Source organism: Poecilia formosa, unplaced genomic scaffold (genome assembly GCF_000485575.1).
Source record: "Poecilia formosa unplaced genomic scaffold, Poecilia_formosa-5.1.2 Scaffold25, whole genome shotgun sequence".
Taxonomy (NCBI): Eukaryota; Metazoa; Chordata; class Actinopteri; order Cyprinodontiformes; family Poeciliidae; genus Poecilia; species Poecilia formosa.
In genome coordinates this window covers 2,420,301-2,431,761 of record NW_006799964.1, presented here as the reverse complement: position 1 = coordinate 2,431,761, position 11,461 = coordinate 2,420,301, and the positions used below count along the sequence as shown (strand labels likewise).

At 39.7% G+C, this 11,461-nt stretch overlaps 1 protein-coding gene across 1 annotated transcript; it reads right to left on the bottom strand.

Annotated features, from left to right (window-relative positions):
- Nucleotides 1-6,837: 6,837 nt before the first annotated feature.
- On the bottom strand, nt 6,838-9,450 carry atoh1a (atonal bHLH transcription factor 1a). Its single transcript, XM_007548206.2, has 2 exons — nt 8,009-9,450; nt 6,838-7,731 (listed from the first exon to the last, which is right to left on the bottom strand). The coding sequence occupies exons 1-2, from the start codon at nt 8,772-8,774 to the stop codon at nt 6,932-6,934; spliced, it is 1,566 nt and encodes a 521-aa protein (XP_007548268.2). The 5' UTR covers nt 8,775-9,450; the 3' UTR covers nt 6,838-6,931.
- Nucleotides 9,451-11,461: the final 2,011 nt, after the last annotated feature.

The window sequence follows — 11,461 nt, the reverse complement described above, 5'->3', positions numbered from 1 at the left end:
CAAATCCAGGCCTCCATTGGTTAATAAATTTGATTTCCATCGATGATTTTTGTGTGATTTTGTTGTCAGCACATTCAACTTTGTACAGAACAAAGTATTCAATGAGAATATTTCATTCATTCAGATCTAGGATGTGTTATTTGAGTGTTCCCTTTATTTTGGAAGACAAAAAAAAAAAAAAAAAGCAAATCGCCCAGAGCGAAATCACTTCCGATGCTTCCAGAGGTTTCTTCTTTTTATGTGTGCACGGCTTGTCTGGGTGAACGTCTTTGCTCTGAATGACTGACTGACTAGTCCGCAAGTTCTCTGCAATCTGAGCCCGAGGGAAGTCATAATGTGTCAAAGGGTGTCGAATCCTTGCAGATGAATTGTTTCCTGCCCTAATATAAGCCTCTGAAGTGTTTTCCTATCCTGGGCAACGTAAGAAAATGTGATGAAATTAAGAGAAAAAGATAAACCCATGAAATGGCAAATCAATCTACAGGTTGAGCATTTAAAAATAGAGAAGTTAAAATTACAAGATGTTTAAAACAGTTGGTGGGACAGTAGTATGTCAAATGTTACAAAATAATCCAGGAAGTGTTTTAAAACATATCTATGAGTCATTTTTTTTAAACACATAAACGCACACGCTTGAATTAAACACAACCAATTAAAGCAGAATCACACAGGTGTAAAGATACCTGCACACACATCAAAGCTTTACATTGTAAAACATGCAAATCTGCTATACACACTTCTTTTTCACACACACACACACACACTCAAACAGAAACTCACAAAAAGCCATGTAACTGATTCCACAGGAGCAATGAGCACTGTGGATAATTGGTAGCACTATTGTGCTGCCCTTCAATAGGATGGTTACCCAAGAAGCCTCATGTTAGTGTTCATGTACATTTGCTTTGAAGGTGGTGGACACAAAGAGCTGAACCCTGCCCAGAACAAAGCCCTTGGAGACCCTGCTTCACCCATAGATGTCTTTCAGGAAGCGGACTCCGCAGATAAATGATCTTCTTCCTGGTTACAGTGTACATTCTTTGTGCAACTCTGTTGGTGTGTTTACGTGTAGGTGGAGATGCAAAGGGATGGGCGGCGTGTCGTTTTGATCGCAGGATGTGTTTTGTCAAAATAGTTTAACACGTCTTTTACGATTTTGTAAAGCTCTTGGCTATGGAAGTCTTTCAAGAATAAAAGAATAAGGTTTGTGCCTGTGCAATATTTTTCTCTGTATTTGAATGATTACAAAGGAATGGTTATTTTTCAGTATTAATTATCTTTTGGAGTCTTTAACAGGTTTTATTTGGTATTGTAGTCCAGCATTTTGCTCCAGTCATATTCCCATTAACATTACTCAACTTGCTTATGCCTCTTGAAGCAAAGCAAGCCAAAGGCATGATGTTGCCACCATCATGTTTCACTGTGTGGGGATAATATATTTAAGGTTACAGTGTTTATCTTGCAGCACATGTAGCGTTTTCCACTTAGGGCAAAAAGTTAATGTCATTTCAGAATTTGAAAATACTTTTCTTTGACATATTTGCTTTGTGTCCCAACAGGATTTCACCATAGAGGAGTACAACTTTAGCTTTCTCCCTTTTAGTCTTCAATAAAGGCCAGAGTATACTACTACTATGTGTCCTGTCAACAGATTATTGCAACTGAGCTGTGGTCAGTTGCAATAATGCCAACTTAATGCCAAGTTTTTTACGGATCTGCATGTCGGTGAATGAATGTGTGCATGTTAGGGAAGGCAAATGAGTAAATCCGTCAATAGCGTCAAGCACTATGAGTGGCTAGCATGACTGCAAATTCAGTCATGCTGACTTTACTAATTCAGTGACTTCTAAAAGTGATTGGCTGAATTGGATTTCTGGTTATAAGACAAGCATGGCTGAACCAAGAGGCACCTAACATTATTATTTTTTTTTTAATTTTTGACTTATAGATGTTTGTAAACATTAAACTACTTTTTTGTTGTTGTTAATCTTTCACATAAATCCTAATAACTCTTATTGAAGTGCATAGTTATAATTTTACAAAGTGTAATAATATTTTAAGGGGTCTGAATCTTTAAGAAGCAGCTTATCGTTCAAAGTTTTGCATCTATTATGTTGTTTAGTCATAAACCCTATTTTCTTTTGGTAGACATTAACCTGTAAAGTTGGAAATTGCCTAATTTACTTGAGCATTGCAAAGCTATGGGGAAATGCATGTTCATCAGTGAGTGACCTATGGCAAGACTACCCTGGTGTTTACTTTAATTTTAGGCCAAGGTCATCTTAGGTTCAAGTCCTCATCACCTCATCCAAAACAGAATACAATGTCACTGAGAACCAGCTATTGAAATGTACATTAAAATAGTTTTTGGAGAAAAAAGGGGTTATTAATTGTGCAGGTTGGCCTGAACAAAATATGTGTTTTACTAATTTCTTTGTGTTTATACTCATCTAAAATATTTCTTCTTTATGGCCTGTAGCAGTAAAGGCAATGTGATTTGAAAATATTTCTTGGTTTTAAGTGCATTGTAAGCAGCGCTTTTGCACCGCTTTGCTAAATGTGACTGATTCAATACAATTCAATGATTTAAAAAAAAAAAAGTTTATTACATCAATGTTTATTATTTATCATTATGTAGATTATTAAAAGAGAAGATTGATCCTATGCTGTCATAAGCCAAATTTAACTAACACCAGAATATGTTTTCATTGAAACACAATACACATTTGGCTTTTATTGTCAACACGTGGTCACGTGACTGTTTTTATTTTCTATTTAGATAACTAGTGTTGATTTAGCTTTTGCAGGACTTCCAGTGAAACTCATTAACAATTAATAAGAGGACCTAGTTGGAGCATGCAACACAACAGGTGCTCATTACATCACAGCAACATTACATGTTTGTTTGTGTGACCAGTCGAGGTTACGCTACGCTACATGATAACACAGGGCTGCATTGACTAATGAGAAGAGAGGCCTGGAGGCGAATTTCAGGATAACACTTAACAAGGGGGTGGCTATGTTGCAGTTGGTTCACTTGAAAGGAAATTAACTGATCTGAACATTATCAATTTCTTACTAATTTTTACAGCCTGTAACAGTCCACTATGTCCCAAGTTGCTTTTGTCTCAGCTCTCTTTTTTTAATCGTTTCTTTCCAGGCACACTTATTATTCTGCCTCTCTATCTGCCCATGATATCCTCATTCACCACCCTCTCCCTCTCTCTGGGACAGCAGATGGAAACTATGGCCCAGTTCTGCCTTTTGTTCAAGGTCCCTGGAGAGACCTTTTTGGACAGCACACAATCCCACTCATACAAAATGCAAGTGTCTGTCTTTTTATTAAAATGGAAGCAGAGGAATGCATGCTTTCTGAATATGATTATGGAAATGAGAGTGACTGCAACAGCTTCGAACATTTTGAACGAACTGCTTAAAGGACTAAGTCTGAACTTTCCACTGAAAAAAAGTTATTCACGTTCAAACGATTTAATCACTGCAACTTTTAGTGATTGCTGCCACAACACACGAAAACCCCAAATTCTGCTTTTCAGAAAGTTCGACTGCATAAACCCAGTAAAAGAGGATTTTTAACAACGCTGGTTGATTTCTACATGAAAAGAGGACTTTAGACCACTGAACACTGAAGAAATCAAAAGAACTAGTTCAGTTTTTTTTTTTAAGATACGATTGTCTCTGGTTCAGAAGAAGGCTAACATAATGCAACAGTTGTGGGCTATGTCCTTGATACTTCTGCATGTTTGTTGAATCCCTGATGCCAGCTAGTTCCGCATCGTTTAAATCTCCTCTAAGCATGTCCTTTGCTTCAAAATCTTCTCATGGCCTGGTTTTACTCTAGATGCTTGTACAATAGTTTCTTCAGAACATTTTCCTTCCAATTAACTTTCCATTACCTTTTGGTACAGAACTGACAAGTTTTGTTTACCATTAACCTTTTGTGACTTTCATGAAGGCTGTCAGTGAGTGTTGGCTTGACAACTATCAAATCAGCAGAGTTTGTTCGTGACTGTGTGGGCATTACTGCATTCCGTTCTAATTGTGCAATATTCTTATTTTCAAGTTAAAGTAAATGTGGATTTTCATTAGCCATGATCTTCACAAAGAAAAGCACTTAATTTGCGCCACTCTTTTTAATGAATCTGAATAAAGTTTTTTATTTTTAAATTAAATGACTAAAGTCGTCAATGATTTATTTTTTACTGGGATCCAACTGTAAAAATGTTGTTTTAATATGAAACGTAAACATTTTAAAGGGTCGTTTTTGGTAGAAAAGCAGGGGGGAAATACAGACTGAGAAGGAACCTCAAGTTCAACGTGACACCAAAGTTTTTCTTTCAGTTCTCCTCTTCCAAACAGTATCAACACGCGTCAGTGCGTCTCAGGTTCTCCCCACTCCACCACGTTGTTGTTAGTATTTTTCATAACGTCTAAGTGTAAATAATTAATGGGCATGCAGTGAAACCTTAACCTGCGCAGCATCCCACCTGTTGAAGACACACGACTTATCTCAACTCCTTATATTTTAAGCCAAAACGCCGTGACAACAATCCAAAGAAAGTTTAAACTCATTTTAAAATGCAAATCATAGACTAATCACGGTTTTGCAAGCGCATGCAGCTTCACGGGTAAAGACGAGTGTTTATTTTGAAGTTGTGCCTCATGGTTTTTGCACAGAACCTATTCAAACTCTTCTCAAAGTGCAAACCACAAGGACTCGATTTGCCAAAAGAAAATACCAGCCTAAAATATCGATCTACAAAACGTTTCCTAGTTGTGCAGAATGCGCAATTACCGCATTTCCAATAGTGTATTTCTACGGTGAATGTTTACGGAAACTTGATATCGTCTCACCGCGGAACGAACTCGTTGCAGCTGCCTGTGCGATTATACCGAGATACAGCTCTACTCTCCATTAATTATGTTAATAATTTAACGCAGCATTATTATTTTATCATCTACTCTGAAGAAGCGAGCATAAGGGCGCGAGCTGGGATTGGCTGAAGATAGTGGGTGGGGGACAGGGCATTTCGTCAGGTAGCAAACAGGTTGTTGACGTTCATAAATAATTTCATAGTGTTTTACTTTTCCGCTCCATGCATCGCTACATTTTTTGCGTTGTACATGATAAGAAAATAAAAAAAATATATAATTTCTGTTTCAAACCAGCAGGACTTGCTGTCATGAACAAGTCTCCGGGTTAAATGAAGACAGATCGGGAATATAATGGGGATGGAAATAAACAGAGGCCATGGGATGTACCTGCGCGCGCGCGTGTTTGGAGCCTTTTCTTTAGTGAGGAAAAGTGTGTTCCCTCTCGAGTCAGGTCCTCGGGGACACAGTGGGGACCCGCGAGCGCTCACCAGCTGACAGCGCGTGCTCCACTGAGGCCATCCAACACCTCAGCCCACGAGCCAACCAACAATAGGCTGAAATTAATGCACGCTCCACCATTAACAAATCTGGTATGTAACGAATGGACGAGATGACATCAGTTCAGAGAAGAAAAGATAACTTTTTTTCAAGAGTTAAACACAAACAAACAAACAAGTAACAGACAAAACCACAAACATAAGTGAAAACTATTTTTTTAGTAAAAAAAAAGTAATTTAAGAGTATAGATATTTAAGTTAAAGTCTCATTGATTTAATGAAACAAAGAGTGAAAAGTTCAATTTATAATTATTTGCACGCCAGTTTCATTATATTACAGGTCCCGCTGTACATAACAAAATAAACTTAACTGCTAATCAGCAGTTGGAGGTAAGATGCTCAGAATATTTGTATTATGATTTACGATAATAATAATAATAATAATAATAATAATAATAATAATAATAATAATAATAATAATAATAATAATAATAACAGATAAAAAGAGAAACATTTCTGCATTTGTTTCAGCTCAAATTTTCTATGGGTAAATTGTGAACAGATTATTTAGACAAGTTGGATTTTTGTTTATATTCTTTATTTTCAAAGTCAAATGAAAATAACAAAGAATGGCAAAAAGACTGTTGTTTTTTTCTCATCAACTTAAACTATACGAAGTTACAAAAAGCAAAAGTAAGAAACATATAAGTAATAAATAGGCTACATCATAAGCATCATTTAATCTCAGCCAGTGAAAGAAACAAAGTCACACAAAATTCTTCTGTTGATAAAAAAAAAGAAAGAAAAACTTTCAAAAAGGCAGCGATGATGGCTACATTAAATGGGTTAAGTTTGTAGGAGGTTGGCAGTACTACACTAGCTAACAAAGCACAACTGTATTCTGTGAAGTTTGGGGGAACCAAAATATCGCTGTACTGACAATTCTTTAGCCTCTGGCCCGAATATTTAAAGTGCATGTTCTAAACTTTAGAAGTTGCAAAATAAAATACATAATACAAACGAATTTTCAAATTAAAAACAGAAATCAAGAACAATTTACAATTATTTCTACATATAAATCTCACGTAAGCAAATAGAACAAGACAGTCAGTAACGCCCTGTTTCTGTGGAAGACAGAGTTTTGGTCGGATGGACGTGGGAAATGCCCATGGCGGTGCTGTGCGCGACATGGCAGAGGGGTCGTCCACCCACGTCTCTATGGAAATTTGAAATTGCTGGATGCATTTTATATATATATATATATATATATATATATATATATATATATATATATATATATATATATATATATATATGTTGGCAGACCGAATCAGGCCTTTCTAACAAAGTAACAACAGTTATTGCAGAAACAGGAAACATTTTTTTTCCTCTGCGAAATGAAAAACAAAGGAGAAACATTTTCCCTCTGAAGTTACAAGGCTGTAGGTACGATTGACACGGTTCAATGAAATTTGGTCAATTCTGTTGCAGTGAACTATTTTTATTTTTATTTAGTCTTTTTTTTATTATTCAAAAACTATTTAGAATGACACGGTGGGATGACGGTGGCTGGGTAGCTTGATTTCCGACAGATCATCTTCTTCACTTGAGTGGAGCTCCATTGCTATTTCATCCGAGTCACTGAAGTGGGAGCGCGGGGAAAACTCTCCGTCGCTTCGTGGAGACTCTTTCCTCCCATTCCCGACAAGTGTGGATGAGGAAGAAGGGGAACACATCGCTTCTTCAACTCTGCCAGTGAATGAGTTCTCTTGGAACGAGGAGCGGAATGGCATCCCGTTGATGTGAACAGGAATGGCATCACCAGAGAGGGGCAGAGCCACCGCTGTCCTGCAGGTAAGTGACGGCGACTGGGCAGCCCTTTCTTTTGCCCCCTCAAAACCATCTGCGGGTGACAGCAAAATATCACGCTTTGGTGAACCGTGGGAGTTTTCATTGTTGGTGGAGGACACCGGACCTTGCAGCAACTCGGCCAGCGCGTTGATGTAAATCTGCGCCATCTGCAGAGTTTCGTACTTGGAGAGTTTTTTGTCATTGTCGAACGCCGGGATGACGCTGCGCAGTTCGTCGAACGCGTGGTTCAGCCCGTGCATGCGCCTCCTCTCACGTGCATTGGCGGCCACCCGCCTCTGCCTCTGGACGCCGCTGACGGGCTTGCTGGACTGCGCTCTCTGTCTCAGGGGGGCCTCTTCTTCGGGCCCTGAGATGGTGCCTTTGAGGCGGCACAGGTCCCTGACTTTGAGCGAGGAAGAGGAGGGACTCTTGGCAGATCTTCTGTGAATGGGAGGGCTGGGGTGGCCCGAGGACCCGGGGGAACAACTCTCTGAAATAAGCAGAGCGAAAATAACTAATTAATAAATGACAGTTGTTGAATTCCCTCTTATGATAAAGTTTTAAAAGCAACAACTAATAAAACAGATGGGAATAAATGATTTATTTCGCGTTCTTAAAAGTCCCATATCAACATTTGAATGTGTAAAACATCCAAAACTCTAATAATAATAATAATAATAATCATAATAATAATAAAAGTATCAATACCTAATCAATAACATTAATGGCACCTATCTGATGTATTCAAGTGTAATGAGGTCTCTCACCCTGATAGGAGCCGGTGCTCGGACAGGGCGAGTGCCGCAGGTAGTCGGGTGATGTGGCGTGTGCCGCGCAGGTGCCAGAAGCGTCGGTTAGCCAGGCGCGTGGGTCACTGCCGCCGTCCACGAGCGTATGTCCCGGGTCGTAGCGGGACACTTCGAGTTGATGCTTCCCTCCCCTCTCCACCACCCCGGTGCTGACGCGTTCCTGTTGCAGCGCACCCAGAGCTGCAACCTCCCGCGCACCTTTACTCCACTCTTCCACCGTTAACACATCCATATTTCCAAAACAACAAGAAAACTTTTTCCCTATAACTGTCTTAGGAAATGTTCCTAGGAATTCACAGTTGCGCACAGTTTGTGTGTTTTTTTTGTGTGTGTGTGTGTGTGTGTGTGTGTGTGTGTAAGAGGCGTTCGGGTCGCGTGCGGGACTCCTTCTCTGGTGTCTCAAGGCGCTGCGTCGGCTTAAAAAGCGGCACGCGTCTGGAAGCCCCCCTCCTCGCGCTGGTCGCGTGTTCACGTCCAATGAGATGTCTCGGTAAAAAAAAAAAAAGCCTGAGAGGTGATTATGGGTCGTTGAGGTGGGACTGTTTATGATAACATTACGATTTAGGGAGTGCTTGACGCAAACGGGGTGGTAGGGGAACCTCCCACCGGACGCACGTGCAAGTGATGAAGGGCTTAGTAAGGAGGGTGCACCGCACGAGACGTGCGTGGATGAAACAGGATCCTCACCTGACCTCTCACTGCGCCTGTGTTGCGTCTCCGACATGGAGGTGGGGCAATCAGCAGGAAAAAAAAAGGGGGTAGCTAGAAAAATTCAACAGGGTCAATTGGCCTCCTGGTTAAGAACCCAGCAATTGGCACTGAATGCGCAGTGTGATTTAGCCAGAATGCTGTAAGCGAGTCAACGGGGCTGGATCGCAGATGACTCTTGTTTTATCTGCACTGAGAAGCGAGAACAAACAGATTTAAGGAATAAAAGTGGTGCATCAATTTCAATTTGATTTCGGTAGATATTTAATAATTGGCAAGAAATGATTAAGTTTAACAGCTCAAAGACACAAACATACTTTGCTTGAAAAATCAGTTAAACTAATCTGATAAAATTAGATTTTTTTAAATTAATTGTGGTAAATCCTTATTAAAACTGATTAAATAAAAAAATAAAAAATAAAACAAAAACAAACCAACTTCCTCATGCTATGCCGCACTGAGAAATCATGGAAGGAACAGAGCATGTTAGTGTGTCCAAAGTACGAAATTACACAATTTATGTTTCTATTACTGTTTTTTGCTCATACTTGTTTTTCAGTGAGATTTACATACGCTCAGCTGCAGGAAAGCACATGTGATTATGTGATTATTTAGCTAAATGTTTGGAAGTTAATATAAGTGGAGAACTTCTCATGGGGAGCGGAGGGGGGCGGGGGTGCTGTGGGGGCGCCAAAAAGGTGGTTTGCCCAGGGGGCCAAATGGGCTAGGGCCACCTCTGCATGGCTGCCCATGTAACATGAACCAAGTTAGTAATAAGCTTAGAGAATAGTTTGCGTACTCAGTTATGGACAAGTCAACTATGTCCTCTTCAATCTCTTCAATGTAATGAACAGTGACGTTAACAAGTCAACTTGAAATTTGCTTATTTGTGTGGATCCTGGTTGCTTGTTGTCATCTATTGTTGGTTCTTATCCTTCTGGCCGTTCCCCTCCCTCGTGTGCCGAAAGTTATCTGTACATTATATCATTTACATCCAAAAGTGTTTTAAAAAGCACTTTTGGAGTGCTTTTTAAACTTAATATTTTGAGAAATCCTGCATTGGAAATGTATATTTTTATCCTGCTGTTTTTGTTATAGTTGCATAGTCGCTGAATACAAAGTGAATTAGTGTTTAAATTTGATTAAATTAGGCTTAACTCTAACTGATTAAATAATCCTGCTAATCTGGTTTGAGTTGACCATGGTTTAACTTTGAATGGTGAAACTTTCATTAAGTTAAATTCTTGTGCAAATACTTTAAAAAAAAGTTTTTACAAGTGTGCTATAATGTTAGACTTTGACCTCTGCAAACGAATAGTTTGCTATATTTTAAGTAATTATGATTAACATTTAACACAATCCAAAATTCAGTTGTAATCTAAACCTCACACACAAAAAAAAAAAAAAATAAATAAAAAATATGTTGCGCTTTACATGACATAAAAGTCCCGTTTGGAACTGAATAAAGTAAAATGTAGGAGGAAGTTAAGGAAGCCCTGAAGCCAACATTAAAAGATTTTTATTTTTTTTAAGGGGGAAATATTTGCGGTTGCTTGGGCTCGCGCACTCATTGTGGATTTATTAAATCCAGGATCATCTCTGGTTTCCATTTTTCCTTTGTAGCTGGTTCAAAACCTTTTGATCCGGCTCTCGGAACGCCCTGTCGGTGAGAAAAGGGCTTCACAGGGAACTGAAACATGAGATGAGGTCTGGCGCTCCGATCGGACTGTATTGTGGCGCGCAGGGAGCAAGATGGTGAGGACGCACACGCATGACAGACAGACGTATGCACTTTGCAAATTCACTTAAATATAACGAATTTGATGCAGGCTTCTTTTTTTTGCCACATACAACACAGGAGGTTACAGCTAACTGGAAAACTGCACAGACTAAAAAGAAAGTAAAAATAAAAAATAAAAACAATATTGCTTTGATCGCACCTGTTATTTGTACATTATATCATTTATATCATTTACTGACGTGCAAACCTCCCACCAAATAACCAAGTCACTAAGTGGAAATAAGCCATTAAGACTAATTGCCTGAGCGGTGAAAAGATTACAGCAAATGATTAGTGTTTAAGGAAGGATGACCAAGGAGGCAATCAGGACGGTTTTACCCCTGAGCCTCAGTTTTTTTTTTTTTTTTTTAACATTAGATAACCTAATGACTATATCAAGATTCAATTACTACACTTGGTCAGATGGTGCCTGATAACCGTCTCCTTTGGTTCAGAAACCCAAGGAATATTGTCACGGCAATTTATAAAGAAGGAAAAACATAATTCCAGAGAATAAATCGCACAATTTCAGAGACAGCCTGACCTCAGTCATTTCTACTTTTTATTCATTTATTCATCGCGGGGACATCTTTAGGGGTGGAGGTCTGGCGCCGAGCGTTCGCCCCCTCCTCTTCCCACCACTGAGCCTCTCCCCCCGCCCCCGCTTCCAACGTGCTGGGCTGGGCTCCTGAAGCTACCGACAGGTTGGATATTGTAGCTGGCGATTATTAAAGTGTCTCAGCCACAATGGAGACTCTATGTTCCATTGGTCACGGCTGAGGGGGGAAGCTCCTTCAGGGGGAGAGAGAGAGAAGGGGTCCCATTCCAATGCGCAAGAGGAGTCTGCGTGCTGCCCCCTCTCATTCCCGTCTCCCTGGAGACTGGGGCGCGCCGGGCACGAGGCGGGGAGGTGGGCAGGGATC